The 24,881-nt window shown below is 54.1% G+C and overlaps 8 protein-coding genes across 8 annotated transcripts in view; 5 read left to right on the top strand and 3 right to left on the bottom strand.

Moving 5' to 3' along the window:
* Positions 1-147: 147 nt before the first annotated feature.
* GUITHDRAFT_102858 (hypothetical protein) lies at positions 148-3,012 on the top strand (the record flags this gene model as incomplete). The annotated part of the gene is made up of 20 exons (XM_005838520.1): positions 148-378; positions 423-526; positions 579-612; positions 653-835; positions 884-1,013; positions 1,067-1,140; positions 1,197-1,270; positions 1,323-1,395; positions 1,438-1,542; positions 1,599-1,641; positions 1,815-1,873; positions 1,918-2,006; positions 2,050-2,125; positions 2,175-2,311; positions 2,362-2,430; positions 2,472-2,532; positions 2,577-2,670; positions 2,721-2,808; positions 2,871-2,945; positions 2,991-3,012. The coding sequence occupies 20 exons, from the start codon at positions 148-150 to the stop codon at positions 3,010-3,012; spliced, it is 1,821 nt and encodes a 606-aa protein (XP_005838577.1).
* Positions 3,013-3,247: 235 nt separating this feature from the next.
* GUITHDRAFT_102857 (hypothetical protein) lies at positions 3,248-5,575 on the bottom strand (the record flags this gene model as incomplete). The annotated part of the gene is made up of 1 exon (XM_005838519.1): positions 3,248-5,575. The coding sequence occupies one exon, from the start codon at positions 5,573-5,575 to the stop codon at positions 3,248-3,250; it is 2,328 nt and encodes a 775-aa protein (XP_005838576.1).
* Positions 5,576-7,178: 1,603 nt separating this feature from the next.
* On the top strand, positions 7,179-9,263 carry GUITHDRAFT_102856 (hypothetical protein; the record flags this gene model as incomplete). The annotated part of the gene is made up of 1 exon (XM_005838518.1): positions 7,179-9,263. The coding sequence occupies one exon, from the start codon at positions 7,179-7,181 to the stop codon at positions 9,261-9,263; it is 2,085 nt and encodes a 694-aa protein (XP_005838575.1).
* A 2,921-nt stretch (positions 9,264-12,184) lies between these two features.
* GUITHDRAFT_60471 (hypothetical protein) lies at positions 12,185-12,997 on the top strand (the record flags this gene model as incomplete). The annotated part of the gene is made up of 1 exon (XM_005838517.1): positions 12,185-12,997. A coding segment is annotated over one exon (813 nt), but the record flags the coding sequence as incomplete, so codon positions are not given.
* A 4,297-nt stretch (positions 12,998-17,294) lies between these two features.
* GUITHDRAFT_150943 (hypothetical protein) lies at positions 17,295-18,019 on the top strand (the record flags this gene model as incomplete). The annotated part of the gene is made up of 4 exons (XM_005838516.1): positions 17,295-17,398; positions 17,449-17,511; positions 17,559-17,622; positions 17,668-18,019. Coding segments are annotated over 4 exons (443 nt in total), but the record flags the coding sequence as incomplete, so codon positions are not given.
* Positions 18,020-18,041: 22 nt separating this feature from the next.
* GUITHDRAFT_102853 (hypothetical protein) lies at positions 18,042-19,569 on the bottom strand (the record flags this gene model as incomplete). The annotated part of the gene is made up of 10 exons (XM_005838515.1): positions 18,042-18,456; positions 18,510-18,588; positions 18,639-18,717; positions 18,765-18,812; positions 18,861-18,954; positions 19,017-19,114; positions 19,169-19,204; positions 19,293-19,370; positions 19,416-19,500; positions 19,544-19,569. 10 exons carry the CDS (start codon positions 19,567-19,569, stop codon positions 18,042-18,044), a joined length of 1,038 nt encoding a protein of 345 aa, XP_005838572.1.
* Positions 19,570-20,826: 1,257 nt separating this feature from the next.
* Positions 20,827-23,630, bottom strand: GUITHDRAFT_134495 (hypothetical protein; the record flags this gene model as incomplete). The annotated part of the gene is made up of 12 exons (XM_005838514.1): positions 20,827-21,111; positions 21,425-21,493; positions 21,767-21,854; positions 21,904-22,213; positions 22,262-22,380; positions 22,429-22,493; positions 22,704-22,728; positions 22,778-22,920; positions 22,969-23,008; positions 23,056-23,147; positions 23,299-23,418; positions 23,463-23,630. 12 exons carry the CDS (start codon positions 23,628-23,630, stop codon positions 20,827-20,829), a joined length of 1,524 nt encoding a protein of 507 aa, XP_005838571.1.
* A 682-nt stretch (positions 23,631-24,312) lies between these two features.
* GUITHDRAFT_102851 (hypothetical protein) overlaps positions 24,313-24,881 on the top strand; it is a gene marked incomplete at both ends in the record, with an annotated part of 2,921 nt that continues 2,352 nt past the window's right edge. The window contains 3 exons of the mRNA XM_005838513.1: positions 24,313-24,436; positions 24,495-24,547; positions 24,644-24,804. Of these exons, the coding sequence (XP_005838570.1) occupies positions 24,313-24,436; positions 24,495-24,547; positions 24,644-24,804 (338 nt within the window). The remainder of the gene's footprint in view (positions 24,437-24,494; positions 24,548-24,643; positions 24,805-24,881) is intronic.

Raw genomic sequence — 24,881 nt, 5'->3', positions numbered from 1 at the left:
GACTTTTTTTACTTGTATTGTACAGGTAGGGGTATTTTTGATACCCGTGCAAGGAAGGAAAGTAATCTCACAAAAGGTGGGTGGGGTAGTAGAAACATTGGGGTGTCTTCCGTTGTTCCCTGGAGTTGAGTCGTGGTGGCGACAAGAATGAGCACGGAGGTGGAGGAAGGGATGCGGGCGCTGCGAGGGATGAGACAGACGCTGTTCTCGGGTCAGAGAGGAGAGCTGGATGACATCGCTGAGAGAGGAGGAGGAGGAGGAGGAGGAGAAAGAAACAAGTTCGAAGAGGAGGAGAAAAAGTCCAGGTATACCCTCGATGACTACTCGCCCCCGCTTGGAGGAGACGATGCTTCCATTTCCATCCAGACGGCATGGAGGGTGAGGAAACACCCAGACTGTCTAGCCGCTGATTCAGTTGGCAGGCTCACTTTGCAAGGAAAGCAGCGAGAGAGTCAAAGTTTTTCATCGCACAGTCCATCAACTCTTCGCTGCTGCTTCCCATGCGAGGAAAGGAGGCGTTGGACAGGTAAGGCTCCATGGCATGCCCGACAGCAAGGGTTCACTCTGCTGCTCTCCAGATGTGAGACTCGAGACATCAATTTTCATCATGAGGTTCCAACTGCGTCTGCTGTTGATGCTAAAGACCATCCAGGTGCTTGTCCACCATGTCCAGGAGCTTCGGCGGTCAGTGGAGAAGAAGTTTGGAGGGCTGGAAGACTTGAAGCAAGCGAACTTGTCTAGCGACAGTCTCGAGTGGGAAGGGCATCCCTCTAGAGGAGGTCATGATCCAGTATCAACACCGTCCAACCACCTGCCTCCCTCGGAAGAGATTGAGGTCAAGAACAAGCACTCAGTCCCTCGAGATCGTTGAGCTTGCTGGCAGATGAACAGAATGCACATCTCTATCAGCGTCTGCCTCACTCCCCTCTGCCCTTTCTGGGTGTCTCAGCCCTGCCCCGACGTGTGGAGTAAGAGGCTGCACAACCTTACCATTAAGTTTCCCCGATTCACCGGTGTTTGTTCAAGATTCGACGGATGTCGAGGAGTTCTGATGGTTCTACCTCAGAGTTGATCAGTGCAGGAGAGCTGTATGGAGCGCTGCAGATCCTGCTAGACGACTTCCTCCTTGCGCTTCAGACTGTCCATTTTGACGTTGCCCCGAACCTCCGATGTTCATTGTCCTGACCCTTTCTAAGGGCAACTCAACAAGGTCGCTGGCCCTCAGCATCTCCCTTGCAAGCGAGTACATAGCAAGGATGATGATAGCAAGGTGAGTCTGCAGACATCTTGACCAGCCGAGGGCTGAGCTCAACAACTTCCAGCGGACGACCGCACGAAGCGGTCGACACTCTTAACTCTATCCTCAACCTCATCCACAACAGATCCGGGCTGATGGTGAGTGCGAGGGGTCATGACATCAGCTCACATGCGCTGCAGACCTGCCCAGGGCATCACCTGATCAAGGGGATGCTATATGATGTGATCAGCCAATCCTATTTCGCGCAGAATCAGATGATCTCCGCGTTGTACTTCTCTGAGAAGGTAAGATCGCCCGTCACATCCTTCATTACCTCTGGTAGCTGACTGTGATCTGTCAGGTCCGGGAGCATGCCACGGAGGTCCTGAGGGAAATTTTCCACGGTCTGCCCTCTCCCTCCGACCCTGCTCCTTGACTCACTGCCTTGCCAGAGGGCTACCCCTACCATGGCTCCATCGCAGAAGCAGGATTGAAAGGGAGTGAAAGCTCAGCACAGGCAAGGGAGACTGAGAGAGCTTGCTCGAGATCTCCTGATGCTCGGCCATGAAGGTTCTAGACCTCGTCAGCATCTGGGTCGGTCACGAGGCGGTTATCCTCTTCAACCTGGGGTTCACTGTGAGTTTCCCTTCCACTTCCCAGCTGGCTCTGAGCAAGAGCAGGAGGATGCATTGGACGCGTGCGAAAGGTCCTCCCGTGTCAACTCGCATACTCCCGCGTGTTCGGACACCTCCTCCGTCTCATCCGCCAAGTGAGTTGCGGTGGCTTCGTGGAGCCGGTCCTGACAGCTCCAGGTCTTTGATGCACGGAAGCAGACTGTCACGATCCAAATCTCCGATGGGGATGCAGAGCAAGAGGCTAAGACCGCTGGTAAGCAGCTGCAGCCCACCATCATTTCTTTGACCAGACTGAGTAGCAGGGAAAGAAGGGCCAGACGAACGTCTCGTTGCGATCGTCGTCTCAGGACAGCCTCCCAAGCCTTGCAGGCTCACATTCGAGGAGCTCCATGGCAGGAGACGCCGCATCGGTTCGAAGTCGCCCCGTGCTCGATGAAAGGTCTCTCTCTCCGCCGCCTCCTCTCGCACACTCACTTCACCTCCTTCCAGCTCTCCTGAGCTGACGTCCAGCTCGAGTCTCCTCAGTCTAATGGCCCATGGCTTCCCGGGCCAGTCAAGGTAGCTTCGAGCCTCGCAGCTAGTGCTGACGCGATCTGAAGATTCTTCCGGAGCAACGCGAAGGCTGTGCACTGCTTCAACGTCGTCGTCTTGAATCTTCACGTGCTCTACCTTAGATCCGCGATCCCTGCCTGACTCTCTCGCAGGCTTTCTATGTCAGCAAGGCAGAAAAGGGTCTCCATCAAGCTCAGAAGCATCTCGAGATTTTAAACAACCGGAGCTTTTCGGATGATGGCGAGGGTAAAGAACTCTTGGGAGCCGTGTAGATCATGACGTGGCTGAAGCCCCAGAGATTGAAAGATTTGTGAATTTACTGAGCGAAATGCTTGTGTGTCTCAAAAAGGTCAGAATCTCTTCTGACGGAAGCTGGTGGAAGAGGTCTGAGCTTGTTGTCTTTTCTTATCTTCGTCTCCTCCTCTCGTCTTCTCATCGCCTCGCAGACTGCAAGAGCGGCTTCGATCTTCACAGGGCTCTCTCAGTGGCTTGCGGAAGGACGGAGCCAACGCTCTTGCAAGGTGAAAGTTGTTCTGCTCCAACAGACTGGTTGACGTCCTTCATAGGATCAAGCTGCTTTCTGTCTGAACGATGAGCTGATTCAACACAAAAACAAGTCTATTCGTCCATTGGCACAAGTCAAGCACGACAAAAACAGACTAGAGAGGATGTTTCTTGTTCATTCGGATTTACTCCTCCACAACACAATTAAAGGTTGAACGAGACATGTTTAGCATCTACAATTGCTTCATTGATAGCAGACAACCTCAGAAAAGCTTGAACGATGTAGTTCAACTCTGATGAAAGGACAAGGATCAATCTGTCAAGCCCCAACTCTGATCGACAAAGCTCCAGTGCTGAAAGTAATAATCTGGTTGTACCTGTCGTAGTGCACCTTCCGGTTCAAGCTGATCACCTTCCGCACCCTCCTCGCGTTCCTCACAACTCGCTCGTACACGTTCCTCACAAACGGCGACTGCGGCACATCCGACTCGACCTTGCTCCCGTCCGCTGACACCAGCCGCAGCCACTGCTCCTCCATCGGCCCGTAGCTCTTCTCCAAGACCATCGCAGGCACCTCAAGAAGCCTCTCCAGCATCTCCCTCGAGTACGCTGACGGCTGGCTGGGCGACAGGCAAGAGGCGATGACCTCCTTCTCTGCCGCTGACAGCTCGGCCTCGAAGCTCGACGTCGCTGCCTTGACGCGCTCCTCCTTGTCGACAAGCGACGCCTCGAAGCTGTTGAGCGACGTCTTCAAGTGCTCCAGCAGCTCCGTCACCTTCGGGTCCTTCTTCGTCGCCATCAGTCGCTGCGACGCCACCGCCAGCATGCACGCCGCCAGCACGTCGAAGTGGAAGTCCGCGTGGTACTTGCGTAGCCTGCTGATGTCCAGCTGCAGGGTCTCCGGGCAAGCGTCGGTCTTGACGGGCTCACTCCCCATGATCAGGCTCAAGACCGCAGCCGTGTGGATCTGCTCGTACGCCGCGCCCTCGCCCTGCACGAGCTTCGACAGGTCTGCCCGGCCCCTCCCTACCTCCTTCTCTACCACCGCCCGGATCCACTCTGGCGTGCGCTGGAGGTAGGCTGGGTTGGCTTTGATCTTCTTGTCCATGTGCGCTCGCTCGTACTCGATCCCGTGGTTCTGAATGACGTGAGCGATGTTCCGTAGCCGGGCGTTGGCCGCGTCTACTCTCATGACGTTCACCCGCCCCAGCACATACTCCAGCGCCTTGCAGAACAGCGTCGGCTGGTCCTCCGGCGTGCCAGCTCGGAGCTCCTCCTCGAGAGCCTTCCAGCCTGCCTGCGTCTCCTGCTTCCGCGAGGGCTCCTGCATCTCCATCGCGATCCCCAGCATCCCCTCGATCAACGACACACACGACGACCAGTCCAGCGCCCCTGACTCGATCTGCTCTTGCCAGTAGGCCGTGTCGATCTTCTCCTTGAGCTCCTTGCTCCGGCTGGGCGATAGGTCGATCATCCCGTCCCTCACCTCCCCTACCACCTTGAGCACTCGCACGTAGCACGGCGGGGTGAGCCTCAGGTCGTCTACCAGGCTGTCCCAGAAAGCCACCTTGAAGCTCTCCCTCACCTTGGACAGCACGGGGTTGTCGAGGTAGCCTGCCCCCTGCTCGTCGAGCTTGAAGGCGGGATCCAGCAGCAGCTCGTGCGCCAGCTGCTCGTTGGTCATCCGGCCGGGCAGCGAAGACAGCCCGGACGCATTCGTCGAGGACGGTAGCTCTGCTGGCCTCGAGCTGCTCCCGGCCCCTTGCGAGGAGGACGATGCTGTCTCCTCCGACGGCTCCGCGTCGACCGCAGTGAAGCCTTGCTGTCTTAGCGCCTCGTCGAAGCTCTCCAGCCCCTGGGCTCCTGCGATCTGTAGCATCTTGGCTCGGAGCTTCGCCTTCTGTGCTCGGAACTCCTCCTTCATAGGCATGTACTCCTGGACGTCAGGGCTGAGGTGCGACTCCGCGCGGTAGAGGGCGAGAAGCGCATGCTTGATGCGCTCGGTGAGCTTGTGCTCGTCCGGGACTTTCCAGTCCTTGAAGCGAGCGAGGTAGACGTTGAGCTGCTTGAGGAAGGGCCTCCACGAGCTCCAATCATGCTGTGTCAGAGGCTGAGCGCGAGAGCTCTCAATGCTCGAGCAGATGTGCCTCAAGGTAGTGACGAGGTCGGCGGCGGCATGCTGCACTTGTTGCTCGAGGTGGCCGATGCTCTCGAAGCAGCTGCCGGGTCGGTTGACGACGAGGAAGGCGGCCATGAGGACTCGGACGTTGAACTGCTCTACCGTCTCGTCCTTGTCCAGTGGGAGGCCTCGCCGGACGACAGCGCGCTGGATGAGGAAGATGATGCTGGTGACGAGGCGCTTGAAGTCTCGGATGACCCACTTCTTCTGGGAGCGAGCTGTCATGTCAGGGAAGCGAGCCTCTGCGGGCCACTCAGCGATCAAGGACGATCTGGCGAGTCTTGCGAGGAGGCTGGGGAGGGAGAATCGGAAGGCGGGGCCTCGGAGGAAGCGAGCGATGCGGGAGGCCAAGATGGTCTTGGGAGGGGAGAGCTGGAGTCGAGAGAGGACACGCAGGTCAGGGGGAGGGGAGGAGGACGGAGAGAGCAGGAGGTGAGGGGGAGAAGCCGGGGAAGCAGGACGACGCATGTTGCTGCAATGATGTAGCACTGATCTGCGAGAATCAATCAGGGTTTGATCAATGTTCGGTTTGCACGTTTGCTGTGTGTACTGTTCCTGTTTTGCCCTGAGAATCACTTCTTGGCCTCGCTTTGTGTTGTTCGAGGTTTTTATACCTTCCTGCCTGCCATATCTAGAGTTCTTCTGTCTTGCTGCCTTCCCATCGACTTCTTAACAGATTCTCTTTCTCTCTTTCTCTCTGTCTCTGTCTCTGACCCTTCCCTCCCCTCCCATCCCCCTTCTCCTTCCGTGGCATGTGGCATTCTGGTCTCCTAGCTCCCACCGTACACGCTACTTTGTGTTCTTTTTTGATTTTACCCTACCCTACCCTACCCTACCCTTCCCTCCTCCACCCTACCCTACCCTACCCTACTCTCAGACCGTACCATGCTACACCGCCAAGTACTAGATGGTGACCCGCCACCCACCCCCACCTCCTCGTGCACCCTTCCGCAGTCACCGGGAATCTCAACTTCTCTCAGTTCTAACTGACAGACCGTCCGACTAATAACTTACCGTAGTCGCAGTGCTAACTTAACGGCGGGAGTGGGTGAGTCAGCTTGCGATTCATCCGATCGGATGGTCACCGGGCGCCGGGTGCCACGAACACTCACTGAGCTCAGAAGCCTGTGCCGCCGGCCCGGCCGCCTCAGCAGCAGTCACCGAGTGCCAACTTGAACTAACTTGTTGCGGGCCCTGGCATACTAGGGCCGTATGGAGTACCGGAGTACTATGTACCGGGTACGGCCCAGCCTGGCAGGCTGATCATCCGATAGAGTAACTGCGCGGTCGGTCCGACCAGGAACCGTTCACGGTTGACCATACTGGTTGTTTGCTCAAACTTTGAAAGTTAAGCCTTTAGTGAAATTCAGTACGAGGACAATCGGATGTTCAACTCGGTAACTGAGAAACTTGCCCCACTAACTAGCGCGAGTCAGCATCACAAATCGGATCGAATCATCTGGGCCATGGATGTTTACTCAAAGTTAAGCTAAAAATCAGTACGAGGCCATGGATATGCCGGTCAACATCCGACGGTTAACATGGCGGTCACGTGACAGTGACCAAAGTCCGTGGCTGCCTGGAGTGACCCGGTCACCCCACGGACAGCCTGGGGATCTGACCACCCCTGGTCAGCCAGTTTACCACAAACTAGTTTAAAATACAAGATGGTTCTCCCCTCTACCTCAACGAAGCTTGCAGCCAGCCTGGCAAGAGTTCTTTCCTCAACCTCCACTCTCCCCTCCTCTGATTCGTGTTTTCCCAGCCCCTTGCCATCTGCGACATAAATCTTGACCGAGCAAATCAGAAACTCTCTAGATCTCTCAACATGCATCGTCCTGCTTCCCCGGCTTCCCCCCCTCACCTCCTGCTCTCTCCGTCCTCCTCCCCTCCCCCTGACCTGCGTGTCCTCTCTCGACTCCAGCTCTCCCCTCCCAAGACCATCTTGGCCTCCCGCATCGCTCGCTTCCTCCGAGGCCCCGCCTTCCGATTCTCCCTCCCCAGCCTCCTCGCAAGACTCGCCAGATCGTCCTTGATCGCCGAGTGGCCCGCAGAAGCTCGCTTCTCTGACATGACAGCTCGCTCCCAGAAGAAGTGGGTCATCCGAGACTTCAAGCGCCTCGTCACCAGCATCATCTTCCTCATCCAGCGCGCTGTCGTCCGGCGAGGCCTCCCACTGGACAAGGACGAGACGGTAGAGCAGTTCAACGTCCGAGTCCTCATGGCCGCCTTCCTCGTTGTCAACCGACCCGGCAGCTGCTTCGAGAGCATCGGCCACCTCGAGCAACAAGTGCAGCATGCCGCCGCCGACCTCGTCACTACCTTGAGGCACATCTGCTCGAGCATTGAGAGCTCTCGCGCTCAGCCTCTCACGCAGCATGATTGGAGCTCGTGGAGGCCCTTCCTCAAGCAGCTCAACGTCTACCTCGCTCGCTTCAAGGACTGGAAAGTCCCGGACGAGCACAAGCTCACCGAGCGCATCAAGCATGCGCTTCTCGCCCTCTACCGCGCGGAGTCACACCTCAGCCCTGACGTCCAGGAGTACATGCCTATGAAGGAGGAGTTCCGAGCGCAGAAGGCGAAGCTCCGAGCCAAGATGCTACAGATCGCAGGAGCCCAGGGGCTGGAGAGCTTCGACGAGGCGCTAAGACAGCAAGGCTTCACTGCGGTCGACGCGGAGCCGTCGGAGGAGACAGCATCGTCCTCCTCGCAAGGGGCCGGAAGCAGCTCGAGGCCAGCAGAGCTACCGTCCTCGACGAATGCGTCCGGGCTGTCTTCGCTGCCCGGCCGGATGACCAACGAGCAGCTGGCGCACGAGCTGCTGCTGGATCCCGCCTTCAAGCTCGACGAGCAGGGGGCAGGCTACCTCGACAACCCCGTGCTGTCCAAGGTGAGGGAGAGCTTCAAGGTGGCTTTCTGGGACAGCCTGGTAGACGACCTGAGGCTCACCCCGCCGTGCTACGTGCGAGTGCTCAAGGTGGTAGGGGAGGTGAGGGACGGGATGATCGACCTATCGCCTAGCCGGAGCAAGGAGCTCAAGGAGAAGATCGACACGGCCTACTGGCAAGAGCAGATCGAGTCAGGGGCGCTGGACTGGTCGTCGTGTGTGTCGTTGATCGAGGGGATGCTGGGGATCGCGATGGAGATGCAGGAGCCCTCGCGGAAGCAGGAGACGCAGGCAGGCTGGAAGGCTCTCGAGCAGGAGCTCCGAGCTAGCACGCCGGAGGACCAGCCGACGCTGTTCTGCACGGCGCTGGAGTATGTGCTGGGGCGGGTGAACGTCATGAGAGTAGACGCGGCCAACGCCCGGCTACGGAACATCGCTCACGTCATTCAGAACCACGGGATCGAGTACGAGCGAGCGCACATGGACAAGAAGATCAAAGCCAACCCAGCCTACCTCCAGCGCACGCCAGAGTGGATCCGGGCGCAGGTAGAGAAGGAGGTAGGGAGGGGCCGGGCAGACCTGTCGAAGCTCGTGCAGGGCGAGGGCGCGGCGTACGAGCAGATCCACACAGCTGCGGTCTTGAGCCTGATCATGGGGAGTGAGCCCGTCAAGACCGACGCTTGCCCGGAGACCCTGCAGCTGGACATCAGCAGGCTACACAAGTACCACGCGGACTTCCACTTCGACGTGCTGGCGGCGTGCATGCTGGCGGTGGCGTCGCAGCGACTGATGGCGACGAAGAAGGACCCGAAGGTGACGGAGCTGCTGGAGCACTTGAAGACGTCGCTCAACAGCTTCGAGGCGTCGCTTGTCGACAAGGAGGAGCGCGTCAAGGCAGCGACGTCGAGCTTCGAGGCCGAGCTGTCAGCGGCAGAGAAGGAGGTCATCGCCTCTTGCCTGTCGCCCAGCCAGCCGTCAGCGTACTCGAGGGAGATGCTGGAGAGGCTTCTTGAGGTGCCTGCGATGGTTTTGGAGAAGAGCTACGGGCCGATGGAGGAGCGATGGCTGCGGCTGGTGTCAGCGGACGGGAGCAAGGTCGAGTCGGATGTGCCTCAGTCGCCGTTTGTGAGGAACGTGTACGAGCGAGTTGTGAGGAATGCGAGGAGGGTGCGGAAGGTGATCAGCTTGAACCGCAAGGTGCACTACGACAGGTACAACCAGATGATCTTGGCGGAGAGCCAGAAGGCAAAGGAAGGAAGGAAGGTTTGAGTGATAAGGGTTTTGTCAGTTGCAGTCGAAATCACACATGGTAGTCGCAGATCAGCAAAGTCAATAAACATTGGTCGTGTTTGAAATTAGCAGGTTGATAGAAATGCTTGGGTTTTATGCGGTCCAGCTCGCAGTTTTCAGCTGATAGTGACCATTTGCAATCAGCTTGGGCACGCTTTCACACACTGAATTGCTTCTCGATGGTCTTGCCAGTCGTTGACTCTCTGGTCAATGATCTTGCCATATTCTTTGACACATTGCATGATATTTTCGCGGCCTTTGCTTACCCACACCTGTCGAACAAACAAGCTTGCCGTATTGTTCCGATTCACGTTTGCATGCTTATCACCATCCATTCTTGTGATGTACCACCAACCATGATGCGATGGTAACAACGAAAGGTGCATGGTTAACTTGCTATTTTGTCAACAAATGCCTTCTGTCCATCGTTTTTTTTTCAACAACACTTTATATGAGCTATGACGTAATTCGTTGAAACTCAGGAGAACGACTGCCTCGAAGATGGCAACTGAGCCGTCATGCATCGTTGGAATATTTTCGTTGAAGAATGATTTTCGCCCCTCCAACGTCCAAATGCTGTCCCAAACTCGCAAGATGTGGATCCCTCCAGAAGCTCAAGTCCATGAGATCACTGATCGGCTACTTCCATCGCTTCACGCGGCTTCAGATATGAGGAGAGATCCATGTCTGTTCTTGCTCTTCCACACCATCCAGGACGACCCTGCTATCCGCCATGGGTCAAAAATCCTCCATTGCGGCACAACCGGGGAAAGTGGTGGGCCCGCCCGGAACTTGAAGGCACTCTGATTTCAATTTGTTTTCCAAATATGTTTTCAGAAGGTTTCAAATTTGAAGTGAAATTTGATACATTTCACAAACATGTCGAGTGAGGTACCCATTCTACATCTGTGACACATGTACGGGTCCTGAACCACCCTACCCTCCATCATTCTACGCCCCCTTGGGTGATCACCCCACCCTCAAATCTTAAGTACCCTGCATGGAAATGTGGACAAACACTTATGTGAACAGGGGGTTGATGGGGTGAATCATATCACCCTACCACCATACAAATTGAAGTACCCTACCTTGTCCAACCAATGCACATGATGGATATTATCACGAGGCAACCGGAAGGTACTCCCGTGTAAAACGTTTTACTGCAAAGAGATGAAATAAAGCAACTTTTGGTTTGATGATAAGCAAAAACCAACATTTTATCTATCAAACCTTTTGTACAGATAAGTTTTTATAGTTATAAAATTCTGTAGGAGATATGAATCAATTGATACAATTTATAAATATATTTATACAAAGTAGAATTGGACACTCTCTAGTATTTATATGGGTTCTTTCAATTCTAGAGTTCAAATGTATCTCTGAATATTGAAATTTTACCAAGAGTCTCAATATTAATATACATGTTTTTAGGTTACGTGGGTGCGTCGCGCCGCTACCAAAAGGGGTGGGTAATCGAGGTAAGTAAAATACCGAATGGGGTGCCTGCAGACAACCAACCCCCTCCAACATTTTTCGATTTCCTGGAAAAGAAACTATTAAATCTTAACTTGGTCATGAACATTTGAAAATAAATAATAGAATTTCTTAAGTCGTTTGGAACCTAATGCATTGATTCCTTCATATCGGAAATCATCTTAAGCTCACAACCTCTTACTATGGCAGCGGCGGCTGCCGCCTCTGCTACCCTCAACCATGGGACAAAAAATTGCTCCTCATTTCTCATGGCGTATAGCCTGCATCTCTCTCACCCATCATCTCTATCTCCCCTCCTCTTTCTATGATCTCACTGCATCCTGCTATTTCGCGACCCACTCCTCTACCATGTGTCCCCTTTCGTCAGGCTCTCGTGTTTCGTTTCATGTTTTCACCGCACCTCTATCAAAGGCTCTCTGTATACTGCATTGGTCTTCCGCCCCCCTCCCCACCCCCCGCGTATCTCCCTACCTTTCTTTGATCCTGCCTCCATTTTCTCGATCTAAAGCGACCAAAGCCTCATTCGCAATCGAAGTAATGCATCTCATCCCCTACGGATGCTTGCCTCTTCGTTCCTGTCCTGCCCCACCCCTTGCCTGGTGTCTGATAAAACTCGTTTGTGAGCGACTTTGTTGGTCTTTTATCCTGAACTGTTTCATGCGATCCATTTTTCTGGTGCCAAGGGTCAGAATCAAACTTATATAATCCCTCGTTTCCTCTGTCATTGAGATTCTGGTGAAATCATCACACACCAAATCAAGTCGGAGATATGGGTTTTCACTACCATGCCTTGCTCTGACACGAGTGTGCAGGCCCAGGGCTTGCAGAGTGCATTTCTTCGGGCAGGTCGCAGGTCTGCGATGAGCTTTTGATCGTTTGATCCACGTGGAATGGAGGATCAACCTATGTCAGATACTGCGCTAGGCACAGCAACGTCCCCCGTCAATATGGAACAAGACGTAAAGACAGTTACTGTGTCGAACAAGCCTGAAACAAATGCTGATTTCTCAAGCATTTCTGCTGCATTGGCATCCATCCGAGAAAAGAAAGAAAAGACTCGAATTGTGGTAGATGGTGGAACATACGACGAAGAGGCGCTCGAATTGGAGGAGGGTGTTCAAATTGTGGCTGCTCCAGGTTGCACGCCGTCATCGGAGAATCCTGTGATTGTTGCGGCTCGAGCGGACCACCCTGTTATCTTCTCAGATCTCAATGATGCTTACTTGTGCAACCTCAAAATTGATCACAGAGGTCCTTTCGGAAGCATGGCCTGTGTTGTGGTGGAATCTGGGAACTTGACGATTGACAGCTGTGTGATTACAGGATCTGTTAGCGTCGGCGTGTTGGTGTGTGGAACAGGAGCTCCAAGTCTGATCAACTGTGAAATTCTACAATGTTGTGGTGATGGAATCAAAGTGGCAGACAGTGCGACGCCTACAGTGGAAGGATGTTCGATCCATGACAATGATGGTTTTGGAATATTTTGCACAGGACTCAGCGGAGGGAAATACTTGAAAAATGAAGTTTTTGCAAACAGCAATGCTGGTGTTGCTGCTCGTGGCTCATGCGTTGGCGTTTTCGAGGAAAACAAAGTCTACAATGGGAAGCAAGGCGGCTTCTGGCTCGAAGAGGAGGCTAAGTGTCAGCTTATTGCAAACGATATATATCAGAATCAGAAAAGTGGAATCCAAGTTGGTGGTCATGCTGACCCGTTGGTTGTTCGAAACATCGTCAGAGATGGACTGAAAGGTGGGATTGTGGTGCACGATCATGCAACTGGACAATTCTTAAACAATGAAATAATGCGCAACACAATGGCTGGCGTTGGTGGTACTGATTTTGCCTGCCCCCTGTTCCATAGCAACATTGTCAAGGACGGCAGGGGAGGTGGAATTGTTTTGCATGAGAACTGCAGAGGAATTTTCGAAAAGAACCAAGTGATTGGAAATACACATGCCGGCATTGGCTTAAAAGGCAATAGCAATGCTCTCTTTGATGGAAATTACGTTTCAGACGGAACTGGATATGGTGTATGGGTTCAAGAAAGAGCAGTCAGCACATTGCAGAATAATGTCATTGAGCGTAACATGCGCGCAGGTGTCGTTGTAACTGACAATGCCAATCCTACCCTCGCGATGAATATCATTCGCGATGGGAAGCATGCTGGGTTGCTAATCAGGCACAACGCTACGGGGCGATTTCGCCAAAATACTTTGTCGCACAATGCTCATGGAAACGTTGTCCTGTTGGAACAAGCAGCTTCTGAACTCGTAGCAAACATCATTTCACATGGACCGCTAGGTGGTATCATCATTCGTGGGACGACAACTGTAACTGTAAGAGGAAATACTATCTGTCACAATGATGGTGCGAACATCGCTGTCTTGGATAACAGTGACCCGATTTGTGATGGAAACGTTCTCACGAATGGTGCTGGCCGTGGACTGGTTATTATGGATAGAGCTAAGGGAACTTACAGGTTCAACATGATTCGCAACAGTGAGCTTGCAGGAGTGTATGTTGGGCGACAGTCTAGCCCGGAACTCATCGCAAACTGTATCTGTGATGGCAAAGCTGCTGGCATTCTGTTTGAGGATGAGGCTACTGGAAAGTTTACCCACAACATCGTTTGTGCCAATCAGAATGAAGGCGTAGCGGTGAGTTAAATCGATTCTGAATCCAATACACTGAACCTTTACATCACAGGTTCATGGGAGAGCACGACCCACTCTAGAGTGCAATGTTGTGTTGCAGGTCAGAGTCAACGATTCGTGAGTTTGAGTGGTTGACAAATTGTTTTCAGGGAGCTCATGGTGGTATTTGGTTGGATGAAAATGCTGGAGGGCACTTCAGAGGAAATGTTGTTGAAGACAGTGGAACAAATCAAGCATACCGATGCAATACTGCCACAGCTATTGAATGGAGACTGGCAGAGAGAAACACTAATACTGCACCAGCTGCTCTGGCCGAGGTAAACGAGATTGGATTGACAAGGTTAACTAGGAATTTGATTCCACTTGTTCCAGGTGCTTGCGGAGTGGGCGGAAGAAAAGATGCGTGCCCCAGGAGGAAGCAAAAAAGTGATTTTGGTTCAGAACCCTGACTCTTCGTCGATTGAAGGAGGAGTTGCCATGGCAACGCAGTGCAGTGAGCTGATGGGTCTTGATCCTTCTCGATCTTGCATGCTAGTTGCAAGGTTTTTGGGCGATGCAGGACAGTTCGAGGACGCGGAAGAGCTGATCAAGTTGACCAAGAGCTTCATCGACGAATCTGGCCCCATTCATCTTGAACCAGCGATGCGTGGACAACAGTGGGGCGACATGAGCTTGCACTGTGCGGAGCTGTTGAACAAGTGGGCAGCTGCCTCTCCAGAATACAGCACCGACCTCATGGTCCGTGCTGCCGAGTATGCCAAAGAAGCGGCAGAGGTGTTCGCTTCCATCCAACCGCAAGATTTGGCAACGATCGAAAGCTTTGCATCTGCACTATACTGGGTAGTTTTGAACTATGCGACACTGTGCAGACTGGGAGGAGGTGAGAAGTGGACGGCTTCTGAGGCTTCGGCGATAGCGGCTGAGGCCTTGAGCGTTGCACACTCGATGGTCACTCCTTGCACTCCTCCTCATCGTATCGCTGAGTTAGCGTTCGTGGACGGCGTGTTGTGTTTCTGCCAAGCTGAGGCTCTTAAGGCTGGCCACATTGTACTTCCAGAGGGTTCGCCACCTGTTGATGAGGTAAGAGTTGGCGCTTACCACTCACAGCTGCTGATCGATGGTCTCTTCTCTTTGTTTTCTTTTCAGGCTGTAAATGAGCTGCTTGCAACGTCCTTGAAAGATTTTGAACATGCATATGGCCAATGGTGCGAGGCGTACGGAGAAAAGCATTTGCAGACAGTCAAGGCTATTACCATGATTGGACAATTGCAGAGTCGGATCAATGGCAAGGAAGCGGGTATCGAGTGGTCCAGACGTGAGCTACGAATCAGGGAAGAATTGCAGGGAGAGTTGCATCCAAGAACACAACAAGCGCGAAGGAACTATACCAACATGATTGATGACAAGTTGAGGAACAGAGCGCTAGATTCAACAGCTATCTCAGAGGCAATGAAAGCAAGCCAGGTGCGGGCGGATAGTGCGTCTAACGCTTGCAAGCTTATTTTCGGAACAGGCTGCCAAGGGAGAAGACTCTACTGTGGTTGTCGCGAAATTCTTGACCGATGCTGGAGAATTTGAGAATGCCGAGGTTGAAGAAAGCGTGACGTGGCGAGAAAGAACTTACGTTGGGCGCAGGTTATGCTGAGAGAATCGCAGAGAAAGAATTCGGAGATGATCGAGGCCCAAGATCTTAAGATGGAAGTTGAGGAAACCTCAACTGGTGGTTTCTCGAAGAATAAGACGGGCGAGGAGTACCGGAGATCTGGAGAGGTAGTACCTGATCAATTCTGAAATTACCGTTTGATGGCTTTGGCATACAGGTTTCCTTGTATTGTGCGGAGCTGTTGAACAAGTGGGCCGCCGCTTCTCCTGAATACACCAAGGACATTATGATCCGAGCGGCAGAGTACGCAGTGGATGCAGTGGAAGTCTTCCAGAGCCTGAAGGAAGCCGAGGGTGAGAATCGGGAGAAGTACGAGCACATGTATGGCCAGAGCCTCTACTGGCTGGGTTTGAACTTGGCTACTCTTTGCCGCCTCGGTGGGTGTGAGAAATGGACCGCACAAGAGGCGTACGAGCACGCAAACAATGCTCTGTCGGAGTGCCAGAAGCTGCGAGCCAACGCAGAAGATCAGCTCAGAGCCGAGGTCATCTTTGCCCAGGGCGTACTCAGTTTCTGCAAGGCCGAGGCAGTCCAAGCAGGGTTCCTCCGAAGCACCAAGATGGAGAAGGAAGCGCTGATCGAGCGGAAGTTCCTGCAGGCCCTCCGGCTGTTCCAGCACGCCAACCAGCTGTGGACTGGAGTCTACGGGGAGAAACATCTGGAGACAGTGAAGGCGATCACTATGATCGGAACTCTCCTCCACAAGCTCCAGGGTCCTCAGGCAGGGATGGAGTGGTACAGGAAGGAGCTGAAGATCCGAGAGGAGCTGCAGGGAGAGATGCACCCTAGGACCCAGCAGGCTCGCAGAATATACACTACGGTCCTCGACGCGAAGCTGCAAGCTGAGAGGAAGGATGCAGAGATCTCCGGAGAGAAGGACATTTCAGCTGACGTCGCCGACCCCAACGAGGTAAGATGATGGATGGGGGAGTGGGCAGTGGAGATTGCGACGGAAGGCGGTGAAGGGTGTGAAGAGGTTCTGAGAATGTGACAGGACAAGGCCATGAATGATGAAGATGAGTGAAGATTTCATTGCCATCAAGAATCTGCTGCACGAGTAGTCATTGCTTTTGATTTTGTTGTTATGGTTGTTGTGTTGTGATGACTTGTCTGTGTAAGTTTGTTTCTGCAATGATGCGCATGATGCGACGACTTTGGGATAACTTGAGCAAAGAAAATGACTGGAAAAGCTGAAATCCTGTCTCATCCTGGATTGAATGACCCAATTCCTGTGTCTCCCGAGCCTGTCTCAGATCATAGTAGTCCGCTCGGACGGCTGGGGGCCGGCGGGCCCGTTCCCCGTTGTCATGCTCAGTCCCACCCACCGGTGGGACTCCTGAGGCAGCGGCAGAGGAGGCGCGGCTGTCTAAACTTTCACATCAGTGTCAGTGATCATCGGATCATATCGGCCGGCCGGCAGCCCGGGTCCCGGCCCGCCGGGCCGGGCCAGTAACTAATTACTGCCCTGCCACAGGACCTTGAAACTTCATTTATCAAGTATGCACGTGCCTATGCGGCAATGAAGAGGCGAAAGAGCAGATAGAAGGAGGGAAGGGGAGGGGAGGGGAGGGAGGGGAGGAGATGAGAGGAGAGGTGAAGACAGGATAGAAGCTGGAGCGAGAGAGCAGGAGAAAGGGCAGAGACAAGCGAGTAAAGACAAGAAGGCGAAGGAGGTGCAGTTGAAGGAGTTGGTGAGGTTAACGGACAAGGTGCAGTGAACAGATGTCAAGCGAGGGAACACTTTGCACTGTTGTTGTATAGCAAGGAGTGATAGAGAAGATGGAAGACCAAGACAAGGAGATGCTTAGTTGCAATGAGACATTTTTCAGCAAAAGTACAGGAAGCAACATTAGTATTTTTCAGTATGGATATAGAAGTATAACGATCTTGGAAGAGAACGATATTCCTAGACGAAGCGCCAGATATGTGGAGCTGCAGGTTTCAAGGTTTTCTATGAATTTTTCTATGAGCTTCATGCAATTAGTCGCTGATAGAATTAGAGATTGGCAGAAAGCGAAGGCATGCGAAGTTGCCTGTAGTTTCATACTTTCACAACGTTGTTTCTGTTTCCTGCACTTCGACCTGAGATGTCCAATAAGTAGAACAGACAACTAGGGAGCTCTCATGATTATTTCTTGTCCACGGAACATCCCGCATTTTGTCAATGTTTGCTTCGCGTCGTTCACCTTCACGTGTCGTAGATGGGGTCTGCTCAGCGTCACAAAGCCAAGAAGGGGCACAACATGAAGGCCCCAAAGAAACGCGCGGCGCTCGCAAGGTTTCTGAACAGGCACGTCGACCAGGTCGAGTCCCATCCCCTCCTCGGGACTCTGCTGAGATGAGTCGCGTCCAGGTGTGGAAGGATGTTCGTGCTGACCCCGAGAAGGAGGAGGCCAACGGCATCCGGGCTGATGCGGCAAGTCCCGAGCTCATGATTGCTGCCCCTCCTTGACTTCCCCGCAGGCTCTTCCCCGCACGGCCAAGCAGCCGCTCGACGAAGACCTTCCTGGGATGGGTCAATACTACTGTGAGCCTGTTGAGGATTGTCTCCTTGCACTCAGATGACGCGCAGGCGTCGAGACAGGAAGGTGGTTCATCAACAAGCAGGCGCTCGACCAGCACAAGAAGTCGCGATTTTACAAGATGAGAGTGAAGGAGCTCAAGGGAGCTAAGCCGCACTGCCAGCGCGATGCTGAGGCTGCTGTGGGCCTGGGAGTTGACAATGGCCCCAAGCTTGGCAGGGCTCCCGCAACTCAGCCACAGAACATGGCACTTGAGCAATGATGGCAGGTACAAGCCTCAAATCTCTGTATATCACCCGTAGTTTCTTCTTTCAATTTAAACCTTTGTGTTAATCTTGTGTGAGATTTCAATGTGTTGTCTCACGATTTTTGTATCTGTTGGGAATGAACTCAAAGCTTCCAGCCCCTGACTATCTTGACAACCCTATTTTGTTTTCTTCTTCCCGTCGACCACCTGAGCAATACTCGAAGCAGTCCACAACGGACTCGCATTCCCACTCGTGCTAGGCGATGCACTTCCCCTCGAGAAGTCTTCGAACCTTCCCGCTGTGTCCACAGCTCCTCTGGACCCAATGTCCACCCCACAGATCTTCTCGCTCTTCTGCTGACTGCTCCTAGAGTTGCGGTCGAAGTACTTCTCGTAGAACAGGAACGAGAAGAGCACGAAATAAGACGCGTACATGGCGAAGCCGAGCTTGTAGTTTGCAGCGTCTACGTAGCAGGCTGCAGCCCCCCCCTGTAAGTGCTCCATGGCCGATGTGAGGGTAACGTAGCTTCCCACGGCCATCTGCGTGATCTGGATTGACGTGATCATGGGCGCAAACGGAGTCGCCAACCAACTGACAACGTGTCAACGTGTCAGGGGAGGGGTCAGAGCACAAGGAGGCCGCACCTTAGCCTGGCTGCCATGGCGAAGTAGTACGTGTACATCACTGAGTGTACCAGGTAGTTCATGCTTGCAAACCAGAGCCCTTCAACCGCAGCGTCAGCCGACACGCCGTGGGAACTCAACTCAACACACCGGGAGCAACCTTGTTGTGGAAAGCGTGCCAGCAGTAGAGCATGACAGTTACGTGATGGAACCAATGGAGAAAAATGACCTGCAAGACCTCATCAGCGACAGTCAAAGTCACGCTTGCTCCTCTACCCTCTTCTTCTGAAGCACCAGAAATGCAGTATCCAACAGTTCTGGGATCTGTCAACCAGCCCTGTCATCTGGCAGTCATAGCAGAGTGGACATCACCTTAGAAAAGATGAACAACCCCACCCACAGGCCAGCCGGCCCATCGAGATACCATTCTTGTGGGTCCCTGCACACCGTAGCCTTGAACCCGTCCCTGTAGCACCGCGGTCATCGGTTCTGAGCCTGCTCCCCTGCTCTGCTCGTCGTCAAGCTTACCTTCTCAAGTAGTAGATGAGGTGGGGGACTGTTCGGACAGATCCCATCAGACTGAACACGGAGAGCAGAAGATTCCATGCTGCAAAGAGCTGGCGGAGCTGGAATCCTCATTAGAGGGAGGGAGGGAGGGAGGGAGGACGCCGAGCTCTTACCTGGAACGCCGAGCGATCTTTCAGCAACCCCGGAACCTACACATGGACATGCGTCATGATGGGAGGACTGGCCACGGGGTGGTGGTGGTGGTGGGGGGGGGAAGGGGGGGGGGAAGGATCATACGTAGAAGACAAGAGCGAAATATGCGCAGACTGCAAAAACGGGGATCTCGGCATGGTCCCTTGTGAAGTCGATCCATTTCTAGAAACTCTCAGTATCGAGGAGCGCGATAGCACGCAGAAATACCTGTCCCCTGAAACCTTCCTCGAAGCTCCTAAAGGAATCGCCGAGTGGCAGCAAGAATACCGGTGCTGTCGCCATGGGTTTCCCCCTGAAACACGAATCTGTTGAGCACAGGGGTGATAGAAGATCACAGCAAAAGTCGGACTTTCTGGCTCATTGCAAGCAAAACTAAATTCTGGGTAGAACGTATGACGGCCAGCTACATGGACAGGCAAACACACCCTAAACTTGAAAGATCCGACGTCTCGAAATCTTGCACGTTCTAGTACAGTGCGCGAGAGTTCTGGTTGCGTGATCAACCCGCTCTTCACACCCTTACAGTAGTGACATCTCCTCGTACTCGTACGCATGCTCAATACACATGATCCTCGCTCTCTCCCTCCCTTCCTCTCCCTCCCCCCCTCTCCCGCCATCTGCTCCCCGCCTACATGAAACCACTTCCCCTACCACCCCACCCCCTACTTATCCGGCCGTCGCGCTGCCTGTTCTTTTACCCCTACCCTACTCAGTCAAAACATGGACCCCTACTTGATTCACTACACCCCTCTGATGATGGAATAGTACCCCACATTTTGATATGTATGTTCACCTTTGGACCCCACCCATCGGGTCAGATTTTGATCACCCACCCTGTATCTATGACCCCCTATGGACGAGTAGAGTACACGATATTCCCCGTCGGGTATGGGTAGTGCTCACCACCCCTCCTTTTTACCCGGGGACAGCTATGGGGTACTTAAATTCCCAGAGGGGTAGCTGCTATGCAAGGGAAGTGGGGTGCCTTCAGGGTAGTCAGTTTGAAGGATCAAAGGTGGGTATATGTGGGTAATTCAAGGGGTGGGGTGGTTACATTCACCCCCATTTCCCCCTCTGTTGGACAGGGGTAGTTCAAATCGGGGACTTGGCAAGGTGGATACAATGGAACCCCCATGACCCCACCCCCTAATCTAATACAGGAAAAGGGGGTAGCGAAGTTCAAGACCAACAGCAAACTCTCAATGGGCAAGGCTGAACGAAAACTAGGAAGAGCGCGACGAACCGATTCAGTGCAGGAGAACGATGCCGATTGAAGCAGCATGACAGCCGAAACACGATGTAAATGGCATGAGCGGGGACTAATTGAAAGAGGGAGAGTCGAAGACACGAGAGGGTTGTTTTGGATTGCGATGCAGCAACCATGGCGACTCGCAGTTCCATTCGGATCGTCACTTTCAATCACAAGTCCTTGAATGCCTGGGCCATGCTCTCCATCTTCTTGCTGCGGGTTGACAAACGATGGTCACTCACTGTCACTACATTGGCGTCTTGGTACCTCGCCGCGTGAAAGCTCCTCATCGGAATCTCTTTATGGGCAGGTTGCTTGCTGAGGGAGGTTCGAGTGAGCTGCAGGGAGGCATCGCACGTACACGCGTACCTATACTTCACGCTCGATGAAGTTCCTCGTGATGTCTCCTTGCTGGTCTTCGTGGGAGCAGGCTGCATTGTGCGATGTGAAAGGGCTGTAATCCAGGCACACAGCGACCTTGGGCTCTTCCCGGAGGACGGGCGTGTCTTTGTTGACAGCCTCGAGCTGAACTGACCCTTCCTCTGCAACCACCTCGAGCACGAAGGAGGTGTCCTTGGCGGCAGGCTTCATCATGCACGGGACGATGAGCAGAGGGGTCCCGTCGTCGGGGGGTTGGATGAGCCTGGAGATGACCTGCGGCAGGTGTCAGGAGGATGAGCGCAGGAGAGCTCTCGACGCTTCCTGCAAGTTGGTGAAGGTCGCAGACCGCTGGAAGATGGACTTGGAAGGAACGCTTCCCTCGATCCTCCGGCCCCGGGTGTTCAAGGCATAGATGGCAACTGGCTGCGGCTTCTCCCTGGTACCCACCAAGGGCCGTCAACTGTCTGAGAGTGGAGCTCCTAGGGGTCATGCATCCTCACCCGTCATTCACGTGCTGGGTGAGGACGGCGAAGCATCTCTGATGATTCGCACCGGCGCTGGAGCTTGCGGGGGGTGAAAAGGTCACCAAGAACTGCGGGTTCTTGGTGAAAGAAGTCGACGCCACCCCTCCGCCTGCGTTCGCCTTCCATGTTCCCTGCCAACACAAGGGGCGGTCAGCAGGAGAGCGGAGAAGGGTCCATGGCCACGAGGAGAAGAGGAGGAGGTAGAGAGCGTCTGCTGACCTGCTTCGACGAAGATTGGAGCGACGACCTCGACCTTTGTGGTATCAACTTGAATTCTGAACTTGAACTTGCCCCTTCTCCTCCTGCTCCTCCTTCCACATGAACGAGAAGAGAGTACTCCCAACCCTCTCCACTCTTCCAAGTCGACGGCACTATGACAAGTTCCTGCCCTGGCACCTGCTCACGACTCCACTCAGCGCCCTTGTCTTGACTTGAGAGATCGTGACGACCATATTGATCATTCTTGAAACTTCTCGTTTGTTCCAGAAGCGGCTGAGGATCAGCTGTGAGAAAGCAGCAACCGCACGCCATCCCTTCTCACCTCCTTCCATCCACCGAGTGCATGCTCGGCAGGAGAACTAACGGGCTCTCCCCAGTCTTGGGAGTTTGAGGGATCACTATCGTCATCCCGATCTTGATCATTCGCGTCAACGTGCAGTGGTGCTGCCTCGTCACACGGACCTGCGCGTAGGAGAGAGCTTGACCGCAGGCGTTGGACTTGTGCTCCTTCCTTCTGTCCTTCTGTGCGATGGTGATGGCGATGCGAGCACTCTTGGCCCCTCCTCCGACTGCCTCCCGGGTGAGGCAGAAAGCATCGTTGTGCCGGAAGGTTGGGTACTTGGTACATCCACCTGCATCTTCAGCTCAGCTGCTTCACAAGCTGCTGTGGCCTCAAGCACCTGATCTCTCAGCGGGGACGTGCATGTGCTCTGCAAAGATTGGTGTTCCGACCGCTTCTTCGTCACCTTCCCCCACCCAACAAACATGCAGTCGATTGAAGAATTTGATGAACTCTTCCCTGGTGGAACTTTGAGGCAGATTCCACGTAAGACTCACCATCACTAACCATGGCATCCAGAAACAACCATCTCCCTTGTTCGCCCCGAGTTCCACCGACCCTGTTTGTTTGATCTGCAAGTCAACAAGGAGCGTGTCAGTTTGCTTCAGCCCGGCAATGTTTCTCGGCTTCCTGTCTCCACATGCCGGAGCCGGGCGACAAATTTCCGTCCCAGTTCTTCTCGCCCCCCCAAGGATTTCGCAGCTCCACCGCCTTCAGCGATGTTCCTTTGGTCGTCTTGCTGGAGTCTCAACGAGGGAACGAGTAGTCAAGTTTGTCTCAACCTGAAACTCCCTGGCGCCCAGCACACTTCCAGCACGTGTCAGCATCACACGACAACATGCAGGGGCATCACAACCAGTATGCATGGTTCTGTATGAGGCCATGCCGCTCCTCCGGCGGTTGACGCCTGCCCTTCTTGAAGTACGCGCAAGCCACTAGCCCCCTCTCCTCCAAGTGCTCTATCAGTTGAGCCCATAGCGAGCCGCTCGTAATGTCCTCCTGTTCGCGCACAGTCTCATCCCCCCCCTCTCTCCTCCATCCCTTCACCTTAACATCAGGAGCGTCCATGTTGTAATCGAACACAGGCCTGCCATGTACCGTCAACCTTCCTCCTCATCTGGCGCTTGCTCCTACCTTCCCGTAAGGTCATGCAGAGCCTCGGCCGTGTTCCCCCCTCCTAGTGCGCTGTAGCTTCCAAAGGTCTTCGCAAACGCCTTTTCCACGATCTGCACCCAGCAGGCGTCTGGAGGGTGAGCGCAAAGGATCGTGTGAGGAAGAGGCAGGGCCAAAGCAAATCGCAGGACCTTCACTCCTGCAGTGCGAGAAGATGGGACGTCGAGACGACTTGATGCAGGGGACTCGATCGTCCACGGTGACCTCGACGCTGACCCCTTGCTGCCAGATCCTCACGTGATACTTCCCAGGCTGATCCCCCTCCTTCCGAACAAGCCGATGGACCAGGGGCGGACGAGTTGCGAGGAGAGTCAGTGCGCTGACCTGCTTGACCTTGAGGATTGCGTACACCAAGGGATGGTCGTTACCAGGTAACAGTCGTCAAGCTCGCCCTCCAGCACGTCGTCCGGGGATATTTTCGCTCCGAATAGTGAGCATGCTGCTGGTGGCCTTGACCAGGCGACCTCTTTCTCGCAGAAGCCCTCTGGGCCTATCGAACGTTGAGCAGGAGGGAATTCAATGTCCTCGTACGACATCCTTTCGTGGAACCTAGAATGCGATCATGTATTCGACACAGGAGGAAGAGGAGACGAGGAGGAAGAACAGACCAGTTGAGACGAGAGACGAGAGGAGAAGGGCGAGGAGCGAGGATGAGCCAGAAGAAGAGGAGCGAGGAGAGCGAGGAGAGCGAGGAGAGAGAGAAGAGAGAGAGGAGAGCGAGGAGAGCGAGGAGAGCGAGGAGAGCGAGGAGAGCGAGGAGAGCGAGGAGAGCGAGGAGAGCGAGAAGAGCGAGGAGAGCGAGGAGAGCGAGGAGAGCGAGGAGAGCGAGGAGAGCGAGGAGAGCGAGGAGAGCGAGGAGAGAGAGAGGAGAGCGAGGAGAGCGAGGAGAGCGAGGAGAGCGAGGAGAGCGAGGAGAGCGAGGAGAGCGAGGAGAGCGAGCAGAGCGAGGAGAGCGAGGAGAGCGAGGAGAGCGAAGAGAGCGAGAAGAGCGAGGAGAGCGAGAAGAGCGAGGAGAGCGAGGAGAGCGAGGAGAGCAAGGAGAGCAGGGAGAGCGAGGGCTGAGGAGGGGAAGAGAGGGGAGGAGGAATGGGGGGAATGAAAAAGGGGACTCGGAACAAGGGTCGCTTCGCTGCTGTCTTCTTCCACCTTGTACGAATGTTCTAAATCATGTTTGCTGCCCTTGTATTTGCTATGAGAAACTTCTTGAGGCGAACACAGATGATTTGGACAGCCTGTGGCATGCTGAGAGAGAAACTGGGGGCACAGAAGAGAAGCAAGCAAGGAAGAGAGGCAGCGCAGGAAGAGGCTGGAGGAGAGAGGAGGAGTGAAGAGGATAGTAGTGGTGAACGCAGGAGAGGAGGGTGAGGAGCGAGATGAAGACATGTGACAAGAAAGATCAGTCAGTCCCAGTGAAGAGATAGGAAGTGTGCTGAAGAAGCACGCCAAGAAGAATGTAGGAAGAGATCGCTTCAGAGATACGGGAAGATGAATGGGATCACGCCCCTTGAACTAGCAGGGGTGACATGCTGGACTGTCTGACTGAACGCAGGAGGACATGCCTGTCAACGTGGAGTTCAACCTGAAGAAGAAAGCGATCCCTGCAACACCCGCTACACAGCTCGTCGAGGTCCTTGTTAAGGCATGCGAAGAGTTCAAACAAGATCCTTCATCTCACTGCTTGCGGCATAAGAAGAAGTGCGTATTATCAGGGTCTAGTTTTGACCGATCCTCTCTCCCATCCCCCATCTCCCCTCCGCCCTCCCCTCCGCCTTCACCCCCCCCGGCCA

Source organism: Guillardia theta (genome assembly GCF_000315625.1).
Source record: "Guillardia theta CCMP2712 unplaced genomic scaffold GUITHscaffold_11, whole genome shotgun sequence".
NCBI classification, from domain to species: domain Eukaryota; class Cryptophyceae; order Pyrenomonadales; family Geminigeraceae; genus Guillardia; species Guillardia theta.
Note: the sequence above shows the minus strand (reverse complement) of the source record. Positions and strands in the feature narration are given on the sequence as shown.